Below are 24,230 nucleotides of genomic sequence, written 5' to 3'. Positions count from 1 at the left end.
GTCCCCAGTGTACACGGAGTTATTTATAAACCACACGCAGGTACTGCTGCACTGACACGTGGCGCGCGTAATAAAGCACACCCAAAACATAACTACAAGGAGGATGAGAAGAAGATGAAATGAGTAGTAATTCTAGAAGAGCTCGCACAGCCCCGTGTCCCGCTCCAGGCACTGCAGGGGCCGCAGGGGTCTCTCCGCCACACGCCCCTTCCCGGGCTCCTCCTGCCGCTCCCGCCCTTCCCTGCCGGCGGCGCATGCGGGAGGCGGGGGATGGCCGGACATGGCGCTGGCGGCCCCGGCGCTGCGGCGCTATTTGCTGCTGCTGGCGCAGGAGCACCTCGAGTTCCGCTTGCCGGTGAGCGCTGCGCGTGGCTGGGACCGGGACCGGGGCCGGGACCGCGACCGCGACCGCCATCGGGGCTGCGGTCGGGGCCGGGGCCGGGTGAGACGCTGCCCTCCCCTCTCCTCCGGGGCGCTCCCGGACAGCGCGGCCCTCGGGTGTGCCGGGGGGCGGGACCCCGGCCGGGGTCCCCTCACTCTGGGAGAGCCGGGGGTTCGGAGCGCCCGGCGCCTCTTCCCTCGCCGCTTCCCGCGTCCTGTGGGAACCCCCAGGTTCCCTCTCCTGCCCCAGGCTCATGGGGAGCCTCCGCGTGGTGGCTTTAAGGCAGCACTTTTCTTGCCGCTCGCTTTTCCAGAGCCTCTGGCGCTAGGAGAGGTTGCCAGCAGAGTACCCGGGGCTCTATGTGAGAAGCGGAAGCTGGGGTTATAATAACGCTTTCAAGTTGTTGGCTTTGGTGACTAGTTTTGAAGTTTAAGTTATACGTCAGCTCCCGTCAGCGTGCCCTGAGGGCAGGAGTGGCTGGTGCTGCCCTGGGCACACGCCAGCGCCTCCCTCCATGGACTGCCCGGGGAGCTGGTGGAGTCACCGTCCCTGCAGGTGCTCAGGCACTCAAGACTGAGTGCCATGGTCTGTTTCACAGGGTGATGTTCCCTCCTTGATTGGATTGTCACATGTTACAAAATGTTTAATGTGTCTTGAATTTTTTATTTTCCTTTTTTTCATTAAGGTTCTCTTTCCTGTTTGCTTTGTGGGACTGGAACCTGATGAGTTCCATTCATGATCATCCTGATTTTTCTTTAGGCAAGGTCATCGGATGAAGTAAAAAGAAAATGATAGATATGTAACACAGAAAGTTTTTCCTTTTATCACCAAGGTTTTGGTGACACTTTGTTGATACAGCTGCTGAAGGAAGCAGAGCCATATCTTCTTTATTTTGGTGACCGCTCAGCTTGTTTGGTTTAGTGATACCTATGCTGGGAACATGATTTGTCAAAAATTTAATGGAATAAGCAAGGACAGATTTTTTTAGCCAGATGATGATCTGCTGATCCTGGCCCTGAGTCAGTGTTACTAGTGAAATATCACTGTCATGTGAAGTTAGAAGAAAGTCATAGTTAGTTAGTTAGAAAAATATTTCAAGAAGAGAGTGGGTAATATTGTTGTGGGAGTGTAGGATTGAACAGTAGAGATTCTGATGAAGGAGAATATGTGAAATGGTGGGATTTCATTACTGAAATTTTCCTAATATTTGCCAATGAATTTTGAGAAGGCTGTTTTTATAGCGGGGAAGTCTTCATTTTCAGTTCATGAGCAGTACATACAATCTGAATTTACTTGTGAACGTGTGCCCTAGCCACTGTCTGCATTAGAATTTGTGTCATGCTGCTTCTTCTCTTTTCTCTTCTTTCCCTTTTCCTTTTCTTCTTTATAAGATTCTAAAGCCTGACCTTTATGTTTTCACTTTAGGAAATAACATCATTGCTCTCCCTTTGTGGTGGACAATTCAGTGGCGAGCAGGAAATTCGTGTAAATGTAAGTGAGGACCAAATATTTTACTTGAGTGTGTGTATGGCCTGCAAGTATGTTCTTTACAGTGTTTTTATTAATTGTGGGCATCTGAATAAATATTGAAGTTTGTTAGGAAAATCAGAAATCTTCCCAAAACTGAGGACTTCTCAATTTCAGTAAAGACTCAGAACTTGAAAAAAAAGATGCACAAAATGCACCTCAAGTTGTCTTCATTTACCAGCATGAAAAGAAGCAGTGCCATCTGCTGGGAGGCTCTCATTGCTTTTTAGGATAGCTAAACCCTGAAAACACTCAAATTGGAATTGGTGTTTGCCTCTAAATCAGTGAGACAGAGGAGGAGTGCAGTTATGAAGCCATATGATTCTGGTCTCAGTGCTTGGCCAGAGAATGTTACTGGGATTTAGTTACTGCTCGTGTGTAATGAGGTGTTTCCAGTCTTTAGAGAATGAATAATCAAGAGAAGTGCAAATAATATTTTACCAAGCCAGTTATGTTGGAAAAATTAAATGCATAACAGAATTTCTCAGACATTCAAGCTGAGTAAACAGTTTTGTGTCAGATTATTTTTTTTATCCCCATGTTCTCTGTATGATTAATAGTAACAGATGTATTTTTTATTAATTTATTTAATCTTCAGTATGCATGTTCTGGTTTTATAGAACAGAACTGTGTAGTTGTGTAATTCATGTGACATCCTGCAGCTGGGTATTTGCATCACTTACCTTCTCTTGATTGCAGTCTCCCTTTTGGATTCTTAATATTCCTTCAGAAGAGATGGCAAGGGGACTAATGAAGCGGACAGTATGTGCAAAGTAAGAGATTAAAAATGCTGTAAATAAAAATATAAGCAGTGGGATTTTGTTCTATTAATACAAATTTTGTATTAATAGAACAATATTAATTGTTCTATTAATACAAAATTTGTATTAATAGAACAATCAGAGACTCTTTATTTTATGACTCCATACAAATACAAATTTTGTATGGAGTCATAAAATAAAGAGTCTCTGATTTCCTCTAGAATTGAGAAGGTGCTACTGGAGCCTGTAGGACTCCTGTAGGACTGACTGATTATGTAGCATGCCTGTGTGTCGTCTTTACTCAGTATATGATCAATTCGGGGTCTCAAAATGGTGTTCTTCACTCCAGAGACAGCACTTCTAGTGTCACTCATGTTTTATGTGCCTTGTATAATGTTGAGTTAGTGGCTTTTTCTAAAATATGTATGGAATTGAAAGGTAAAACCAGTGATATGTGAAAACTGACAATCATGGAAGGGAAAGGTTGAGTCACTCTCCCTTAGTGACTCAAGATCCCTTAGTGCTGGCATCTGAGCCTTCAGCCCTGACTTCTGCAGCAGAGGTCCCTTCTAAGAAATTCAAGAGCACAAGAATATGCTGGAGAGTGATTGTCCAGTTGGTAATTTTTTAGAGGTGTCTGAATAACTGGCAGACATTTCCAGTGAGGTGTGTGCAAGAGGCCTTGAAGTATGGTTCAGGATGAGAAGCAGCATAGGTGTGTTATGTCCCTCTGACCATACTAAGTTTGTGGTGCCTGTGCTGTGTTCTTCAGAGCTTGGCCTCCTCTGCAGAATGTTGCACAGTCCCTGTTGAGTGCTTGTCTCAGGTGTTCAGTTTTACCTACAATGACTTGGGTTCTCCACTTTTGCCCAAAGAATAGAGCACTGCACTTTAAAAAGCAGCTTCAGGCAGCTAGGGGAGTAAAATGTGACAAAACAGCTTTCAGATGTTCTGCACACCACGCACTCTCAGCTAATGTATGCTAATTCTGTGTATAAAGCATAACTAGCCCATGGCTTATTTTTCTGTCCTACTGCTGGTTGTGGGGAGATGTGTTAGTTTTAGAATAAGATCACTGGAGCCTCCATTGCACTGCTAATCAATATGAAAAGCTCTGAAGATTTGGTGCATGTTACCAAACAAAGAAAAGCATCAGTGAAATCAGCCTTCAGTTTGTTTTCAGACAAACTGAAACATTTATCTAGAATTAAATGTTGACTTTAAAACTCCATGAATTAAAACTCCATGAATTAAAGCCTACATTGGCCAAATAGGTTAAAAGAAATAAGTATCTGTAAGGCATTTTCCCTGCTCTATGTGACTGACTTTAAAAAACTTTGTAATTTTAGGTCTATATTTGAACTGTGGGGCCATGGAAAATCTGCAGGGGAGCTCTATGCATCTTTGAAGAACTATCCAACAGACAAGATGGTATATATAAAGAATCTGGATACTGTGGTTCCTTAAGCCCACTGAATAGCACTGTATCTCTACTTATTAAAGTGTCTTTGTCTTTTATTTTTTTCAGCTTCCATATCTACAGTCAGACTCTACTTACAAAGTACATATTCATACATTTAATAAAACACTGACCCAAGCACAGAAAATAAAAAAGATTGATGTAAGTAGATGGTTAAGAAATCTTTGTTTAGTTTAATCTGTTCATGTTGTTCTTATTCCATGCTATCAGTGTATTTAAGTTTCTTCAAGATCTTAAGGGAGTTTATGTCTTGTGTCTTATCAGGGCTAAATGAGATTTTTGTGTCTGAATAAACATTCTCTCAAAATTCACAACTTTTTTCCCCCCTATAAACTGACTGTTTAAGGCATATACAATGCCAAACAAATATCACTGCTGATTTCATCCCAGTGTGCTGGGGAAACTGCAGCTTACTGCTGAGAACTATAAGATTCAAATGGCAAGAGTTAGGTGCTAGATTTTTGGAAAATCTGTTACTTGATCTCCTTATTAGGCTTTTATTGTTGCAGAATGTGGAACAAGTGACTTCAGCTGCAAGCTGTGGATTGTGTGCTGATCTCCTGTTCTTATCTGTACTTATGCTATCCTCCTAGCTATTTCAGTATTTAATTTAGGAAATTTTTCCAAATTACTGTTTATTTCTACTCCTCCACATTCTATTTTGGCACCTATTTATTCAATTTTCTTCATTTACAGAGACTGAAATTATCTGTATAAGTAGCAGCTATTTTTCCACGTCTGTTCAGTTTTTGTGTACATGAAATAATGCTAAGTATGTAAACAGTTGTAGCTGCACATCACTGAAATTTCACATCCCATTGTTCATCATCATTGTTGTTCCTATAACTTGAAAATTGCATAATTAATATGCACAGTTAATTTCCTAGGAAGTTGAGTTCTGTTCAGTTGATAAAAGGTGTTATGGTTCCCAATTTCTAATCCTTAATCATTGAGCTATTTTTGTTTAGAAGAAAGGCATTTCAAAAAAACAGTGAAAATTGAACTTTTTAGTACTAATATACCATTTCTCACAAGTGAAATTGTGGGAGTTTTGCTGATTTTTTTGTTTGTTTGGTGTTTTTTCTTGGGGGGGAAGGTACCTATTTAAAAAAAAAAAAAAACTTGTTTATTTTTTACTTTATTGTATAGGCCCTTGAGTTTCTACCATTCAAAGGAAAAGTAAATTTAAAGAATCCAGAACACGTATTTTGGATTTTGGAAGATTATGGAATGAACCCAAACGATGTTCCAGAAGAGCCCATTCATCTGTATTTTGGTAGATGGGTGCGTGTGCATGTTTGCTTCAGTTCTTGCAAGCTTGTATTTTCAGGAGAGTGTACTTCAGTTTAAATGTAAAAAGTGTTTTGACTTTTAATAGAAGCAGAAAATGCCGTCTGAATTTGTCATTGCATAATACTCTGAAGCAAGTTTTGGGAGTCCTTACTGTGTCTAGGAAAAAGTGGCTTTACTGGACAATTTAGAGGTGGAAAAAAAAATGAATTTGTATCTGGAAACACACCTTTGTCTTGCCATCCACTGAGAGGACTCAGCACAGCCGTGAGCCTGCACAGCTGGGTTGGCATGTTACAATTTTTTGGACCTGGCTGCAGCTGAAAGCACCTGTTCCAAACACATAGAAAGATGTACAGAACTGTAGATGCCTCGTGGCCCTGCTGAGTGGCATCAGCCTCACTGGAGTATTCTGTAAGTGCTTCAAGTGACCGTGGTAGGCACCTCCGTGGAAAGGTGCAGACTGATCCCTGAGGCTTTGGACATCAGTGAGTTCAGCCCAGAGTCAGGCACCTGCCCAAGGGAGCACTGACAGTGCAGAACGAGGCAAGTACAAAAACTGTCTGGAGCCTGTCATCTGTGGTCTTCACTACAAATGTTCTTGCTTGCTGGCCATGTGCACTCTAAACCTGCTGCATTATTAGGACATCCTGAGGAAATCTGATCTTTCATGTTTTTGTGAGGGAAAAGGGGTACCTCAAAGGATATCTGTCAGAATGACACTCGCCGCTTGCGGGACTATGTGCTTGCAGTGTCCTGGGTCAAGGGCAGCTGAAAGGAGGGAGAAGCACTGCAGAGGTGGTGTAGCTGTAGTCAGTGGCTTGTGTTCCAGAGAAGTTAGAGATTCAAGCGATCTGTTAGGGCTTGTGAATATTCTCCATGCCTGTGATTGATGTGCTAGCACACTGGGTTGTGGTAATGCTGCGAAACATTGCAACTGTTGTCCCATCTGTGCTGAATTCCTGAAGTGTTTAAAAATGAGTAAACCAACCTGAAGAAATAGGCAGGTGTATTTTGTTAGCCCAGTAAGACTGAAGCTGAGCAGAGGTGGGGGGATAGTATTGGACAGTGTTTGAATATGTTTTGTTTTGGATTGCTTTGGTCTTCTCCAATGTACTTTGGAAGTCTGGTGTAAAAATGCCAGCATTTGGTGTTTGTTTGCTTTTCCCTCAAATTCTCACCTGTCAACGCTATCCTAAATTTGGATTTTGAGTGGGACAGAAATGCCAGTGAAGAAAGAAATTCTGTCTGACCTTAAGCATCTGTGTATGTACGTGCATGTCTTAACATGCATGTTTAATCCTCATATTTTTGAAATCCTTTTAACTATGAATTGCCAGGAATTGTTTTTCTGATGCTTAGAATAATAGCAAAGTTACTCTAATTGTAATTGCTTAGAATTTTCTCTCTAAAATGTTTGTACACTTTTGACCTCTGTCTGGAAGAATTTACCCAGGTTTTGAACCAAGATATCTGTTGCTTGGAAAGAGGCCTGTCATATTTTCAGACATCAGAAAGCAAGGTGACGTGTTGTGAAGTTACCTGGTTTTGGATGGTGTGTCACTAAAGCAAGTCTGTTTATATCTTGTATCCAGGATTTGACAGGGGTTTTAAATGTTTCAACAGATTGCAGATGGCCAAAGAGAACTCATCGAATCCTACAGTGTAAAGAAGAGACACTTCATTGGAAATACGAGCATGGATGCCTGCCTCTCCTTCATCATGGCAAACCATGGGAGAGTAAAACCCAATGACATTGTATATGATCCATTTGTTGGAACAGGTATGTAATTTTTTTTTTCTTTAGCTGATGGGAAGAACTGGATTATTGTGTTAGTGCTTGCACTGCTCTTTTACCTGGTGTCATGACTTCTGGTGCTCAACAGATATTTGAGATGATACCAAAGGCAAAATGGTGTTTATAAAATTATGGTTTGTTAACCTGAAAGGGATTTTGGAGGAAGGAGACCAAATTCCAAATATGTAAACAGTTTATTTTGCTCTTTTAAAAGGTCTGTCTTCATTGTTTTTTTTACACCAAGTGGCCTAAGCACTCATCCATGTGTGTCATGGATTGCTTAAGATCAAGGTGACCAAGAATTGGAATTTGGCTAAGCACTTGCTGCAGTCACTTTCAGGACATTAAAAAGGGCAGCATTTTAGAGCTGGCTCTTTAGGGGAGTGCTGAGGGCATTTCTGGTCATACAACACTACATAGCAATAGTGAGGTCATGGCAACATTCCATGAGGAACTCTTTATTGTGCAAAGCCTGTGTTCAGGATATTACTACTCACCCAAGGTACCCTTGCCCAGCTGAGCTTTCCCTGTCTTAGCCAGGAGGGGGAGCTTTTATTCCACATATCACTGTGCATGGCACACAAGTACTTTTTTCCTTAGGGAAACTGCTGGATAGAAACGTCTGATCTATTGTGTCAGCTTGTGCTATATAATTATAGCAGACTATATTGTGTTAAGCTACCTATAGTAGTTTCTTCAAAAATGTAGCAAAGCCTGTGTTTCTGGGTATTTTTTAATATCCAACCTAAAACTTCCCTGACACAACTTCAGGCCATTCCCTTGGGTCCTGTCACTGGTGACCACAGGGAAGAGATCAGTGCCTTCCCCTCCTCTTTTCCCAGCTAGGAAGCTGTAAATTGTACTGCAGTCTCCCCTCAATCTCTTCTTCTCCAGGATGAACAGACCAAGTGACCTCAGCTGCTTCCCCTTGAGGCTTCCCCTCAAGGCCCTTCACCATCTTTCTTGCCCTCCTTTAGACACTTTCTAATACTTCAATGTCTTTTTGACATTGTGGCACCCAGAACTGCGCCCAGCACTCGAGGTGAGGCTGCCCCAGTGCAGAGCAGAGCGGGACAATCCCCTCCCTTGCCCAGCTGCAATGTTGTGCCTGATGCCCTGCAGGACACACTTGGCCATCCTGGCTGCCAGGGCACTGCTGACTCATGTTCAACTTGCTAAACTTTAGTCAAGGTGACCACATGTGAAATGCATAGATTTAAAAATACTTATATTACTGGGGAGATGAAGAAAAATCTCTGCAGAGAAGTTAGGGAGGGAGAAGACTACACTAGTAGGATAAATTCTTATTAGCATGTGTCTTCTCTGTGCCAAAAAGAGCATGGATATGATATTTTCAGAAACAGAAGGGTTTGGTGAACTCTATGATTTTGTCTTAAATTTTATTCTTACAGGACCTGATTTTTTAATGCATAATAATACCTTATGAAATTTTCTCCTCTTTCTTGTGCTTGTCCTTTGAAAGGTTCAGGAAATCCCTCTACTTACCTCTTAGCAGTTGGTTTCATTTTGGCATCTGTGGCTTTTTGTCTTATAAAACCTGCTAACTTAAATCACAAAATAAAGTCTCTGAAAGCATTCTTTCTCTTGGGAGTGAAACTGAGGGGAAGAAAGGAAGGGTAAAGACAGAAAAATCACATAAAAATGATGAAGCTGTAGAAATTCAAGATAAATGTTGTGTTTCAGTTCAAACATTTACATAATTAATGTACATGCATATGTTCATATGCATTCATATATGTAACGTATACAGAATTCTCCCCAAATTGCCTAGTAGTTTGAACTCCAATTTTTTTTTTGTTTTTTGTTAGACATTTGTAATAAAGTGTAGGGATTAAAGGGGACACGGGAGATACTTGGTGGCATGCCATTTGTCAGTAGAGTGTATTTATGACTAAATAACAGTGGCTTTTGCACTTACTTCTTTTGAGTAAACCCCAGGAATTTCGGTTGTCTCTTGAGGACTTTCAGAAGATTTTGAGCTTGTCAATATTGCAGTGCCCTGTAACTGGAGTTTGAGCTTGGCAGTACTCCAGTGCCCTGTCATTGGAGTTTCTGGGAAGTGTTTGGAGTTGAGTGTGATGCAGTCATTTTGAGCTGATGGGTTTGGAAAAAATATATATTCAGGATCTGAGGAACATTTTGAAGAACTGCAGTTCATATTTCTTTATTAGCACAGCTTTGTTACCTGGCTGTGTTTCTGCCTGGTTTTTTTCACTGATAAAGTGAAGAGTAAACCAGTAATAAACCAATAGAAAACAAAACCAGGATGGCCTTGCAAAATGGTTCTTGCTAGTTGCAGGCAGACTGGTTTTTGCTGTATAAGCCAAACCATAAGTCTTTCACATTAGTATAAGAATGGACAATTGGCAGTTTTCCTTGAAATATAAAGTGCTCTTTGACCAGGCTGGCTTTTAGAAGACTTGATTCCCCTTTTTATTGTCGAGCAGAATTGGAATGGCCAAGACTGTGTTTTTAACTTCCATCCATGTTTAGATATTCTTTCCTCAGGGCTGGGCAGAAGAAAGCCGGGAAGCTTCTAGAACAATAAATCAAGTCCTTTACCTGAATATTTTGTGCTTCCCCCTGGACAGTCAGTTCAGGCTATCTCAGTAATCTTGTTGATTGTTCTTTTGGAAGATATTTGTGATACTGCATAGTTGTAAATGGCAGGATGTTTTTCTTTGGCATCCTGGAGGACCAGACCTCATCCATGGTGAAGAGGTAGAGAATAGTGTGTGGTAGAAAGGCATGAAGCTCTGTGCCATCATCATTCTGCTACAAGTCACCAGGGACAGAGTGATTCCCTGATTAACCCTTTGTCTGTTTCATATACCGATCAAAGGGTTGGCCATGGTAGAGTGTGTAAGTATCCATGCACCTTCTGTGTGAACACACCTGAACTAGTACAAGCTGAGATTTATTAAAAGCTGTAAATTCATAATTTCAAGCTTCTTTTTTTGCCTGTGATTAAAAATATTCTTAGATGGGCAAAGGACTCTCTTCTTACTTTTTTTGTAGGACTGGGTGGTATGCCATACTTGGGGTCAGGGCTAGCTAAATTTGTCTTGACCCTCTGGATGTACTGCCCATCTGTTCTGAGGGATTGCAGCCAAGAAGGGAAATGGGTGATTCCTTTGGGGTGAGTAACCTTGTTTTTCCCTGATCCATTTCGCAAGAAAAAACAGAGGAATATTAAAAGTTTTTTTGTTCTTGCTCACCTTTGGTTTTGGTAGAGTTCATTAAAAGTTCTCTGGTGAGCACGGGGCACATTAGGGATTTGCTGGTGCTCAGTGGGTGGCTCAGGACAGTGCAGCCACCTGAGATGCCTCTTTCCACGCTCCTGGTGAATGGGAGAACTGGTGTCACGCCCCAGCCAGCTTGCAAATTGTCAGCCTTCATGCTGCAGCAGTCATCCCCTTTATTTAGCAGGACTGTTGACACCAGTGGGGTTCACAGCCTTTTTCTCAGTTCTCTTCTGTTCTAAACCATTCTGATAGCCACAGACCTCTTTATTAATAACTTGACCACACAGGTATCTGTTCATCTCCTACAGTCTGTCCATTGTTTCATTTGGAAGCTGTTAAAGAGTTAATGTCGTTTATTCTTTTCTGTGGGCTGTTCAGCTGTTGTCAGTATCAAGGGGAAATCACACTTTTTGTGGTACGGTGTTCTTTTCTTTTTAATTAGGAAGATGTGTTGCAATAGTAGTAATTAAACAAAAATGGTGTTATTACAAAATAAGTACATTGGTAAAGCTACTGACAAAGTAGACTGCCTACTCACAGACAAATGCATTTGTATGTAGTTTTCACACTTGAAAATGATTGCAGAAATGTTTTTGATGTTTATGTTTACATTGAAGATATTTACTTTTGTAAGGCTCCTGACCTTTGTTTCTTATAAAATGGCAATAGCCATCTTACAGAAGTTTGATTTTTGGACACCTTTAAAGAAACTGGCTTTGAGAACAGACACAGTAGAACTGCCATTTGTTTGGTGATGATTTTTCCAATTGCTTGACAATTGGGAAAAATTGGAGTTTGAAATTCTGCTCCTTGCAAAGTAGAATCAAAAGTTTTGGTTCATGTAATGATTAAAGGATCTTACTGCTTAAAATATAGAAAGCCATAAACAAAACTCCTGAACAATCTCCAGAGATGAGGAGTGACATAGGGCATAGCAAGATAAAGAAAATCATGTAGAGCAGACAAAGGACTTAGTGTTATTATGTCTGATTATAATTACATAGTGATTCTAACAAGTTGATAGTTCTACATCTTTTTTTAGTGTTTGCTTTGGGTTTTTTTCTTTTCCTTGGGTCTAGTGTGCTGCTGCTGTAGGCTCCTGAAGTCCCTGAGGAAAAAATCCTAACGCAGGTGACACTTATGACAGAAGTTTATTTTTCGCCTCTTTTCTCCCCTGTTTAGGTGGCCTTTTAATCTCCTCAGCACATTTCGGGGCATACGTGTGTGGTACTGATATAGATTACAACACAATCCATGGATTAGGTATGTTACATATTTTGAAGCCACTAAAATCTTACCCTCTGTAATTTAAGAAGACTGATGGTAGCTGATGATACTTAGTGGATTTTAAAGCAGCATTAATCTTTGCAGGATTTATTTGGTCATACTTAGTTTTATTCACCAATTTACATGTACACTAGTCAAGATATTATCTTATTTTTAAGCTGGAAATATTTTTGAAAAAGAATAGTGAAGACCAAAACAAAGTTCCAAATAGTCATTACCACAGCTGTGTGCTCTTTTAACCTATGATGTGGGAAGCTCTTCAAAACCTGAGCCAGGAACCTTCATCTCATTGTTACTTCTCTGCAAATACACAAATTATATTTGACCTAGTGGACAGGGTTGAGACTGGTGGATGGAGAGGGATTCTTACAAACCAACATTTTTGTAAATGTGTTCTTTGATACCCTGTGCAGATGGTGCAGCAGAATTTTTCTCATGTATTTTCATTTTTCGTTACTACTTGTGAAGTTTATTGTGAGCACTTCTGATAGTTTTTTTTTTTGGTGGCATTTGATTATTTTCCTTTAATTTAAATGGTATAGTATATGAAAGTTCTTCATATATAATAGCTTCTTGCTGAGTATGCTTTTTTTTATCCCTTTCCATTCCACTTCCCCTCCCAGGCAAGGCAAGCAGAAAGAACCAGAAATGGAGAGGGCCAGATGAAAATATCAGAGCTAATCTCCGACAGTATGGTTTAGAGAAATACTACCTCGATGCACTCGTTGCTGATTTTTCAAGGCCAGTATGGAGAAAAGGGATGTTGTTTGATGCAATCATTACAGACCGTAAGTTTGTTACTGCCTTTTGTTGCCCAGTAACAGTGACTAAAACATTATTGCCTGTTGATTAAATGTCTGGATGAGTGTGCCGGTCTGCAGCTTCCATGTTTCCAAAGGTGATTGTTGAGAGCAGCACTACGGAAATTGGATCTGCATTTGACATCTCTGCATTTATTTTAGGGATAGTTATTAACATGTAATAAAGCTGACAATGACACTTTCTCCCATGGAGAGAATGTTACATTCACTAGTAGAAATCAATGTGGCTGAAAATCATCCTTTGAAGAAGTCTCTTTCAGTAAAAGCATTACATGATTGGTGCATAGAGACTTCTTACCAGAATGGTCTGTATTGCTGTTGGCAGCACATTGGAGTCTGCCGTGCATCTTATGGACTTTGGGAGACTTGTGTTAATGCTTAATGTAATGCTTCCAAAGAGAAATTTTAATGTGTTTCCAATACACTTAGCTACTGGAAGATAGAGCAGTTTGAAAGGATCCTCTGCTCTTTTAGAAACCAATTTACTAAACACTTTTTTTCTTGTATGAGAGGGAAGAGAAACCAAGGGGATAAATGAAGACCTTGATCCAGCAATTTCTGATCTCAAGTGCTGGCTCTTAAAATAACACACTCATATTCATTAGGAATAGGAAGTGTGACTTTTCTTTTTGGGTTGCTTGCTAGTTTTTTTTTGGCCTGTTCGACAGCAAGACAGTTTAGAATATTAATATGGACTTAGAATTGAGTGTGAAACCATTTGTAAAACTTCTGCAGTGGTTACATTGGTGCTTCTGTGATTGTGAAACAAGTCGCACAAATTCAGATTTTTTTGAACATGAAGTAAGTATCTTATGCTATTAGAAATGTGCAAAAAATGTATGACAAAAAACCTTCCCTGGTTCTTATGTGTGAAAATTACCATTTGTGTAACGTGCTGACAAGAATTCTGATATACCTAATTTCATTTTGAAAAAGGTTAGTTAAGTGCTACAGGGGACATATTCATGTCTGTCAAGCAAAAAAGGATGGGATTATTTATCACATGTTGGAAATCTAAGGAATATCTTTTAAGAAACAACACAGCATTTAGCCATGTAGCAAAACTGTAGGCTGCCAGAAGCTCTTACAGTTGAAGAGATTTGCTTGAAACAGTTTTAAAATAACTTTTTGGAGCAAGAAGCTTTCAACAGATCTTGAAGAAATTTCCCTTACTGACTTCAACTTTGTAAAAGCTTTCCTTCTTTAAGCCACAGTTTGTGCACTGTTGTGTGTGTGTGGTGTAATTTTGTGTTATTTGGACAAAGGGTGAGGTTCTCATCTATGCATTTTGCTTTTGCTTTGTCTAGCACCATATGGTATCAGAGAAGCTCCTCGCAGAATGAGATCACAAAAGGAAGCAGTTAAATCGGTTGAAGGAAGGTAGGGAAGCTGTCTTGTCTGTTATAGAATATAAATGTCTTAATAGAAACCTAGTTAGAGTTCTAGAATGTTTGTTACTTCTTGTTTGGCTGTCAGAAGTTAAAAAACGGTAGCAATTATAGTTAAGGAGGAAAAACCTTTTTTTGTTCGGTTTGCAAAACCACTATGTCACTTCCTGAAACCTTCTTGGTTTTGTTTTCCCTCATCCCTTGTGTATGTTCAGGTGTTGAATCCTGTTTCTCACCTCTTTGAGTCACCGTTAACATGTATTTCCAGAAAAGTTGTCTTTGGTCCCTGCAAGCTGCGAAATCACTCTAAAATGGAATACCTGTAATTTTACCTGCAACTTTTTTCTTTTGCATTTTCCACTGCTCTTTTCTTTTCAGAGATGTCCAATGGCTTTTCCAGCGCCTGGCCTTCCTTGCCTTCTGACTTTAATTTCTTTACAAAGATGCTGTGCAAAATAACTATAGCCAGCATACCTGTGGCTCTTTAGATTCATCTTTAATACATGTGGAAGTCAGAGATATAGGGAACTTGAGAAGTTGTATTTCTCATAGTAAAAGCTGTGCTCCTGGATTGTCTTAGGTAGCTTTGCAAAGCTCAGAAAGTGCTTTTGTGGCTTAGTATATATTTTTAATTATTATTATTAAAAATTTAGGTTTTACCTATGCTCTTGTTTGTTTACACTTGTATGTTTTTTGTTCAGCACAGAAAATCACTTCTTCGTTTCATCCAGTTACCATCTAAGTGACATCTTTTTTGACCTCTTGAAGTTTGGGGCAGAATATCTGGTGATGGGAGGAAGATTGGTTTACTGGCTGCCCATATACAGGCCTGAGTATGTACTGTTGAATTCTGCTGTGTTGTGTGTCAGAATGGATGCTGTATTCTCACTGTGCTTTCCTTTGGGACATAGTATAGCTGGAGCTTCCATAGTACCAGCACTTAAGAGTAATGCCCAGACTTTGTCTTTTAAAACTTTGTGTGAGGGAGGCCACATTTTGTAACAGAGCTTTTGAATGGAGATAATTCCTGACTGTTACCAAACAGAAAATGCCTTTGCATATCATTGTAAATGCATGTCCAGTGGGTTGAGGTTTAAGCTTAAAAAGTTACTTTCAAGGTGCAGATAGATTTCTAAGACAGTAGAAGCAAGGCTAGTATTAGTATGTGTTTCTGCTAAAGTAGTTGATAGAGGTGTGTAAAAGTCATCCTTGGTTCTTTGGGGTTTAGCACTACTGATTTAACTTCTGAGAAATAAAAGTGAAATGACCAAGAGGTGGCAGTGAGAGGCAGGAACATCTGAGAGCAGCCCTGTTAGGGACGAGAGAGGCCAGCAGAGACTGTGGGATTCTGTCTGCTCAGGAGTGCAGCCTGGGATCAGAGCTGAGTGCATAAGGAAAACCAGCTGTTTGCATGCCTTATTTCAGCATCTCTTAGATTAAGTTTGAGGGATTTTTTGTTTTGTTTTTGTAAAGATTTTTACTGCAAAGTGAGGAGTTCATGTGTAGTAGTCGTTTCAAGGTGTCTTCCAGATACAGATTCGCTCTGAAGGTAGTTTCTACAGTGTCTTATATTTCTATATACAGTCAAACTATACTGTTACATAAAGTGGTAGTTGTCCCTGGTTTCACCATGGAAATGGCTTGTGATAGTCCTGTATATCTCATGCTGTTTTGCAAATTTGGAAATCAAAAGGAGCCATTTCTGTTACATGATTCTGTAACAGGAGAGTGCACTTAGTAGTTTGTATTTTTTAGTAAATGATAAAATTGGTATTTTAGGCCTTTTTTCTCTTGAAACAATTCACAGACAAAGCAATGAATGCTGTTATAGCTAATTTTCATGTCAGTAAAATCTCTTTGGAATTACTGAATTTATTTTAGTCAAGATACCAGTGCTTTTCCTTCTGCTCATTGAACTTTTGTAAAAGCGTGCTTCCTCACTACAGCAGTGTAAAGTGTTTCACTTCAGATAACTTGGGAACTGCATATTTGGGATCAACTTTAGTTGCTGTTTTGGGGAGGTCTAGTTGAGTTGACTTTTTAAAAGTAAATTTTCACATCATACTGTGACTTGAAATACTAAAGTTGCTAGAATTAGCATAGAATAATAGGATAGTCACTTTATTTTCAACTGTGATAATGAACATGGGGCACTGAAGCAATTAAGTGGGGAGAAGAAGATACTTTCTACTAACATGTTGCATTATCAAATATCCCTGGCAACACCTGCCTTGAGTTTCATTTTTTGAGATCTTTGAATATTACCCTAAATTAAGGCCGAAAATACTGGATTGGATGTCTGTTTAAATCATTGCTTGTGTATTTCTTACTTGACATATTTCTGAGTTTTACCTGAAAGAATGTAGAGATACATTCATTAATGCTAACAGAAAAGGCTTTTTAACAAAGTGATAGTGATCTCTCCCTCTTCAAGATAGGATCTCACTCTAGAGTTTACTCTTTCAGTCAGACATTGAAATCATTGTTGAGTACAAATTCTTCTAATTCCATTAAAGTCAGCCTCCTGTATGATTATTGAGAGAAACTTTTAAAATATTGTGGCCGGGTGCCTACCTTTGTAGAAGAAAGACAGCTTGGTGGTACTGGATGCATCAAAAGTCTTGTGTAATAGAAAAAGCAGTTGAGAATTAATTTCATTCTTCTTTGCCAAAAGCATGTTCTGACTTCACCTAGCTGAAGCAGATACTTGTTTCTACATGAGAAGTGGCTAGTTTTGTGGACTGGAAGTTTTGGAGGAAAGTAAAGAGGCAGTACTGTTTGGGTCTTTTTCTTATTTGCATATCTGTATTTGGGTTTGAGTTCTTTAGCAGCTCTCTGTTATCTTAAGAAATGCCAAGTTTTCCACCAGCACCTAGATAGATCCTATTTTAATCCAGACCAACACCTTTACTTTTATTCAGAAAATCCACCTCTTTACAGGAAAAATGTAAATCTCCTCCTTTGTACCTTTTAAATTCAAGTCATAGATATTAAGTTGGTCAATTCTGACTTCTGTTAACCCCCAAACACTGGAGAATCATAGGAGCGGGTGTTTTGTACAAAATCATTCCTGACAATACCAGAACCCATTTTCTGTGTTATCCTTTCATAACTGTTACATGAAAGCTTATTACAAAATCTAGGAATAAATGGCTGATCTATGTTTCAGTATATAGGAAGGATATCTCATATTTATCATACCAGCTAGGTTAATACTTCTTGCTGATGTAGTCCTTGCAAAGCTCTTAAATCTATAAATTTCTCTTTCAGCATTTGGAGAAATAGAAGGATTGAAAGCAATTTAGGGAAAGGACTTTCTATGTAGAAACTAGTGTGCTTATAAGGTGGGACATTTAACACTGTAACTCTTGCTTCTATAGATAGTAGCAACATTGGCTTATAATTAAAGCCTGTCTAATGTTAAATGGTGGTGGATTTTTTTTTTTTTTGCCATTAGAAAAAGTATTTATAATGAGATAAATTTGTAATACCAGATTTTGAAGTTTGGGAATGTTACTCTCTAATAAGAGCTGTCTTAATAAGATTTGAAATTGAAGTGCCATGATCTCCTTTTAGGGAGCCAGAGTAAAGTCTCTCTCAACTTCATATATGTTGACTGTGAAAAATATCTTTAAAATCACAGCTCTGACTGATAATGTTGTTCTTCTTGGTTGGCTGAGGTATTTTGTGCTTGAAATTATACAGGCAGGCCCATGTGTACATACATCAACATCATTTAAATACATGCAGAAAGTGGGGGGAGTGTCTCTTTACTGTGAGGTTTTAATTTATTCTACACACTGCATGTCAAGGTGATTGGAATATATATGATGTCAAAACTCTGAAGCAGTAATATCTGAATTAATTTAATCAGGTTAAAGTGCGTAACAACTTTCAACTGTGAACCTTTTTGTGAAGTGTCTGTAAGAATTTTGTTTGCAGGTCTTCCACTTCATGAGCCTGCAGCATTAAGAATGATTATTTCTTCCAGATACACAGAAGAGATCATTCCCCGCCATCCATGCCTGAAACTTATTAGCAACTGCGAGCAGCTGCTTTCCAGCCACACATCAAGGCGTCTCATAACCATGGAAAAGGTGAAAGAATTCAAGGTAAGCTTGAATTCTTGATCATATTTTGTAAAATAGTAGCTGTTGTGTTCGTGACAAGTTCGTGCTATTCAGCATTTGATCCTTGTTTCTGTCACACTTTGGTTTTTATGATCAGAGCTTTTGTGAAATTGAGCAGTGATTTAAGGGACTGTTCTGGTTTTGGTTTCTTCCTTTTTATTCTCAGTTTTTGGTAAACTTTTCATCCTGAAAAAGTCCCTTGGTAGTGTGAAAAAGAGCTTTGAACTTACAGTTACTTGTAAATCCCATCCACAGAGTCTTCGCCTTAGTTTCCATTGATTGCAAAGTGTGTCTCAATGCCCAAGTAAATACTACATATCTTTGTGGGTCTTGCAGTACAGGTAGACCTTATTTAATTCTTTTACTTCATCTTTAGAGTGGTACATTTTAATTTTTGGAATAATATTGAAGTTGTGACAAGCACAGCAAAGTGCACTAGATCTTTCTTCTGTTTTTGTTTTGTGACACACTGAGTGCTTCCCCTGAGGCATTGGGACCAGGGAATACTGCATTCAGATCTCCTCTCCATTCTCGCTACTTCTCTCACTTAATAATGTTAAAAGAAATGCTAAACACATGTGAGGCAAATTCTAAATGAAAATGCACTCAGTGAGCAAGTGTTTTCAGTACATTGCTTGTCAGCTGGAAGAGCTGTTTCAGATGGTAGGAGATGCAGTCAGGCTGCTGTGTCTGTGTGGTGCTTGCACTACTGACACAGCAGGGGTTCAGTGCTGCCTTCATGATGCTCGTGGTGACTGCAGTTCTCAAGCAACACCTGAACTTCTGTAAACACTCTGTGTTGGAGTTCAGCCTCGGAGCTGCCAACTTCACCAGTAGCAAACCAGGAGAGTAGATGATGAAAGTTTTTGACATCTACATCCCAGGGTGTTCAGGGAGGTTTTTGACAGCAGTTTTATTGCTATCAGTGCTGTAGGGTAGCATATTCTAACCTAAAAAGTTTATCAGCCCTTCTGCAAACAGACTTGCGTCATTTGTTACTCTCCTCTCGGGCATCACCTGTTCTTCAGTTCATGGTTTGACAGGTTCATGTCTGGAAGTGCTTAGCTCTGAGCACCTGAGACTCATTGGCAGGCTTGCTGCTTAGATAAGACTGTGGAAGTGCTTACATTCAGTATTCCAGATGTGTGTTAGATAATTTAAAGATACCAGAACCCATGTGTGGTTTCTGATGATGCAAAACTTGTCTAGAGAACAAAATTCACATTTGAATCCTTAGCCACTGCCTGCTTGGTTTAGGACCTTGTGTTGGTGTCTGAGATTTCCCCACCCCAGTGTCCCTTACCTGGAACATGTTTTTTCCTCTATTAATATTCTGAGCAACCTTTGAATTGGATACTTCTGACTTACCAGATAGGACCATAAAATTCAGTAGTTATACTTTTGTCTGCTTTTCTTTTTCCTAAGTGAAAGAGTGAATTTTTATGGATATACCTAACATTTATGTGTGCAGACGGTTCCTGTCTGCATTACTAAACTGGTTTGTAACAGGCCCTCAGTTGCCTTTTAATTCAGCTTAGTGCAGTGCTTGCAAATGGATGAGAAATGTTACAAATCATGTTACTGTTACTGTGCAGTTCTTCTGTTTCCCCACTGTTTGCCACCAATAAGGAATTGCAGATTTCACAGCAAATTTTGATTTCGCTATTAACACTTTAAATAAACTCTGAACTGGAGATTAATTCAGTCAGTTGTTGAAATTGGTGATGCAGTTTGATTGGAATGGTTTGTAATAAAAAGGAGATCAAAGTGAAGGCAAAAAGTGACTATGTCTAGGTGAAGTATTGATCTATCATAACAGATCATAAGCATGAAGATCATATGTTGTATTAAAAACCTCACAAACCTGGTATATGACTCACTGTCTTGTAAGCATCCAGTCTGTTCTTTTTAAGTTTACAGTGAAATTGTGCCAACTGGAAAAGATTTCTTCCTGAACTCAGTGTTGATATGAATATGCTCTTCCAGCATGTGCACAGTATGAGCAGAAGGGTTTTGGTTTATTTGATTATTGTTTCAGACAACTCTTGCCACTGTTCCCCCCAGCACAGCATTCACCCCAAAATGCACACTCCCCTCCTGCCTCTCCCCTGGCACAGCTGCACACTTTCACCCCAAAACCCGGGGTGGGTGGGGCAGTGCCAGCTGCAGCCCCAGCCCAGAGCCCTATGTTCCTCCCTCCCTGTGAGGCATCCCACTTTTTTAATACCAAGAGATGATATAGTAAGATGTAACAGAAAACTTGACTGAAGGACAAACTTTGAGCATATGATTGTCCAGGAAGGGACTGTGAAGCACCAGGCACCCAAGCCCACCCTGATGAATGGGTGAAACATTTCCATGTCACGTCATTACTGTGGAGTTGTTACTGGTGTAGAATTTTTCCTGCTGAATTTAGCAGTGTCTATTCCTGGGTTTATGACCCGGCTGTCTCTGGTTTGGTAACTGCTCCTTTTTGTTTATAGCTGTATAACATTAGTACAAGTGGTTTCTATAGCTACTGTCCAGCACCAGATGTAGAGTGGTAGGAAACAGTGATAAGGCTAGGAAGACTTTTTTTAAAATGAAAACTAAATGTGGGTAATTACCTTGAAGCTGGACTGGGGCATGCTAGATGAATAAGAATCTTTAGAAAGTCACTCAATATTTGCCAAGATTTAAAGAAAAACATTTTCTTGTTATCGTTCAGCATCCCCTTCTCTTCTGCCTCTTCATTATTTATTAGAGATCTCGAAAACCTATTTTAATGTTGTCTTTAGAACAAATAAATTGTTGAAGGGTTTTTTTGCAAGTTATTTTCTCTGTAGAGTTAAATGAAGCCTATCCCTGATGTTCAGATTGTACCCATTCAGCTCCTTGATATACAACGGTGTAAGTTAGAATTTGTTTGAAAATCCTTAGTCTCTGAAATTCAAGAATTTCAATTACTTTGATCAGTCCTCATGCTGCCTTTAGAATTCCTTTGACTAGTAAATCTCAGTAGTGACTGGTATCCCCAGGTAGTTCTGGATTTCTTATTTTCTTTTCCATTTTTAAGCAGCAATTCCCATTCCTATTGGTGTTTGGTTGGGGTTTTTTGTTTGTTTTTTTGGTTTTTTTTAAGCAATTGCCATATTTATTAGACAGTCATGCCTGTACAGGTGACAGATAGGGAATGGCACCTCTTAGACCGGAATTATTGTGATGTGGGCCAGGAACTTCCTTTGTAATCTGTTTTATGAAATCCATGCCTGACTGCAGATCTCTCATTTAGCGAGCAGTGTTTGCAGAGCTCTTGATGAGGCTTGGATTTTTGAGATGAGATTCTGCAGTGGAGTGGTACACCAAACCTGTTTCTATCTGGTGCTTACAGTTGCCCCTATTGCACCTGTGTTCTCGTTGAAGTTTGTTCTTCTACACAGCACATCCTCTCTTTGCCCTAACGAGCTTGGAGGTAGAGGAGAGGGTAGTTTACTCCTTCATCTCTTCCCACTGAATCAGCATTTTGTTTCCTGTGAAATCAAGATGAATGTTGTACACATGCATGGCCTCTTAGAGGTTGTGGGGAATAATTTTTATCTTAGAGTATCTTTGGTCTATGTATCATTATCCACCAGGGTCAAATATCCCTTCCATTTTTCAAAAGAAGTGAATTACATAGCATTCTTGTTAAAACATCCCAATGATATAAAAATATATGTTTATGTTGAAGAAGTATTTCTGAGCTGGAATTTCAAGAGAAGAAAAAGTGCTCTTTTCCAAAGAGTGGCTGGAGAAACGGGTACAGGCTGGCTGTGAGAGGAGTATGTCTTAAATCCTTCTTGTTTCCTGTTCTGTTTATAGTAATTTTCATTTTTTCACAAACATGCTAAAAGCCTGTTGTTTATCAGCCTGAGAATAGTCATGGAGACAGCAGTCCCTCGCAGGTGACCAAAAGACAATAGATAATACTGTGCCTGCATTGGGTTTCCTAAAGCCATTTTCTCCTGCTATTTTTCAACAGTGCAGTATTTAAATAGAGCTGCTGCTGCTGGTGCACATGATTTATATAATAGATATCTACATGGCACTGAACATTTAGCAAGTTAATTTAAGCTGGTGCCACATTCCTGATGTCTGCCTTCATAGCAGGTGAGACCTTCTTTGAAGTAATATCTCATTGTGTCCAGAAGAGGGCCCTTCTACATGCACAAAAGCGTCTTGCTTTGTTGAAAAACCTTTTCTTTCACTCCCTTAGAATGCTTGTTAAAATCTCGGGGAGCTAGGAGAGATGTTGATCTTAGTAGGTGAAAACCTGGAAAAGGCAACAAAAGAGCTGAAGGGAGAGATTATCCTCTAGGATTCTGTTCATCCTTGCATTGTAGTACTCTTGTAATATGAAAATATTGACTAAAAGCTACTTCAGTGTTCCTACTAATGCTAAAACATTCCACAGTAACTTTATTTTTGAGTACAAACAAATAATTAAGCGTTTTAAGGTAGTGAACTGATGTTTATGTTACTGCATTGGTTAAAACTGAGAAGAAACACATGGCGGAATAGAGGCTTGGTTCTGTTGTGTGCTTGTTTTTATTTTCTCCTTGTGCTGTTCATTTGTTCTGTGTGAGGCTTCTCACTGTTCCTTCCTGCTTTTGAGCATAATGAGAAACTGACATCACCCAGAAGCATTAAACTGTTTTTAGAAGTTGCCATCAGTTTTCTTTAACACTCAGATTAAAGTTTGATGTAATGTTTATCTTACAGCATTGCTAATGTTAGCTGACAAGTATCTTAATTGTATAAAGCCACAGTATATGATGAACTAAACCTTTGTATATACAGTGGGCCAATTTTCTAAACTGTGTTTTTGGCTGGTGTCAAATAGGTATTATGTGTGGGGATTTCCTGTGTCAACTTTAACTTTCAGAAATACATGAATGTTGCACAGAAAAATAATCTCTGAATGTGCTTCAGTAACTGTAGGAACTCACTTCACCATTTGTGTTCCTCTTCTGTTTGTGCCTGCCTTCCACAGACCTCTGACTGACTGAATTCTCCTGAAAATATTTTTTCTGGAAAGTGACCTGTTTGGTGCATGGTACCTGTGCTCATTTGGTCGTGTAATGGTGGGATTCTGGTGATGTCAGCTGAGATATTTTCAGCGACTTAAGTGTGTGCTGTTGAACTGTAAAACAAAAACCTAACTACCTTACCCTTGCATGTCATGGTTTGAAAAAGTCTGGAGGCAGAGTGGCATACGTGCTGAGCACACTACCCTCAAGTCTAATGTTTCTCTTCTGGTGCCGTGCAGGATCAAGATGGGAACTCTTACTTGTTGGATGGCCAGTATATGCCGTACAGGGGACACAATTCTTTCCGTGAGAAGTATTTCAGTGGTGTGACAAAGAGGATTGCCAAGGAAGAAAAGGACAATCAGAAGTAAAATATTATATAAACAGCTTAAAAAATGAGAAAAGAATGAAGACCATGTTTCTTTGTAAGGACATCTGGATATGAACATTCATTTGGATGCTTCAGGAAAATAAATACTGCTTTTAATTTTAAAACAAGATGAAACCCACAACCCAGGTTGGGAGCAGTTCTTTTTAATTAGCTTTGTTTATAGCAGATTTTATTGTACAAGTTTTTTGAGTCTTACTTAATTTATATTTGTACTTTCAAGTACTAATGATGATTGACTAAAACCATTATTATTGTTCTTTCACCATTAACGTTTACAAGAAAGTAGTAGTATTATTTGGCTTCTTAAACTGTGAACATCTGGCTGTTTTAAAAACACATGGTGGTGATCAGGGATTGCTGATTAAGAAGATCATTTTCATTTGTTTTGGTTTTTTTTGTAAATGGTGTACAATAAACCGAGGTTGGCGTGAGGGTTTTTTAATTCTTGCATGCAGTAATTGCACATATGAATTTCACTTGCTCTGGCTGAGGTCGCAAGTGTTTAAAACAAACAACAAACACAAAGAAACAACTGGGCTCATGCACACCCCGCAAAAAGAAAAGCCTCTGTGACCTGACAAACTCTGGAGAGCCTATTAAACCCTGTGAAGCCTGTCCACATCTGAAGCTCATCTGTACCTTGGATTTGCTTTTGCATTCC

At 39.4% G+C, this 24,230-nt stretch overlaps 1 protein-coding gene across 2 annotated transcripts; it reads left to right on the top strand.

The window, feature by feature from the left end:
* The first annotated feature begins 252 nt into the window (after window positions 1–252).
* On the top strand, window positions 253–24,016 carry TRMT11 (tRNA methyltransferase 11 homolog). Of its 2 annotated transcripts, none has more exons than XM_009092434.4 (13): window positions 253–355; window positions 1,808–1,873; window positions 2,609–2,682; window positions 4,020–4,101; window positions 4,199–4,291; window positions 5,300–5,434; window positions 7,067–7,223; window positions 11,687–11,767; window positions 12,415–12,579; window positions 13,920–13,992; window positions 14,702–14,833; window positions 17,992–18,112; window positions 23,418–24,016. In XM_009092434.4, exons 1-13 carry the CDS (start codon window positions 281–283, stop codon window positions 23,547–23,549), a joined length of 1,386 nt encoding a protein of 461 aa, XP_009090682.3. In that variant the 5' UTR covers window positions 253–280; the 3' UTR covers window positions 23,550–24,016. The 2 variants fall into 2 exon arrangements, with proteins under 2 accessions (XP_009090682.3, XP_050829004.1); XM_050973047.1 differs by having other exon boundaries at window positions 281–442.
* The last annotated feature ends 214 nt before the right edge of the window (window positions 24,017–24,230 follow it).

The sequence above is a fragment of the Serinus canaria genome, chromosome 3 (assembly GCF_022539315.1).
Source record: "Serinus canaria isolate serCan28SL12 chromosome 3, serCan2020, whole genome shotgun sequence".
NCBI lineage: Eukaryota > Metazoa > Chordata > Aves > Passeriformes > Fringillidae > Serinus > Serinus canaria.
Note: the sequence above shows the minus strand (reverse complement) of the source record. Positions and strands in the feature narration are given on the sequence as shown.

What these genes read in the sequence shown, in the direction of transcription:
- TRMT11 (XM_050973047.1), top strand. Translation starts at nt 281, where the DNA reads ATGGCGCTGGCGGCCCCGGCGCTGCGGCGCTATTTGCTGCTGCTGGCG. An exon ending in AGAAAATAAAAAAGATTGAT is followed by an intron (nt 4,292 to 5,299) that starts GTAAGTAGATGG and finishes TTTATTGTATAG; the next exon opens with GCCCTTGAGTTTCTACCATT. An exon ending in CTGCCCATATACAGGCCTGA is followed by an intron (nt 14,834 to 17,991) that starts GTATGTACTGTT and finishes TATTTCTTCCAG; the next exon opens with ATACACAGAAGAGATCATTC.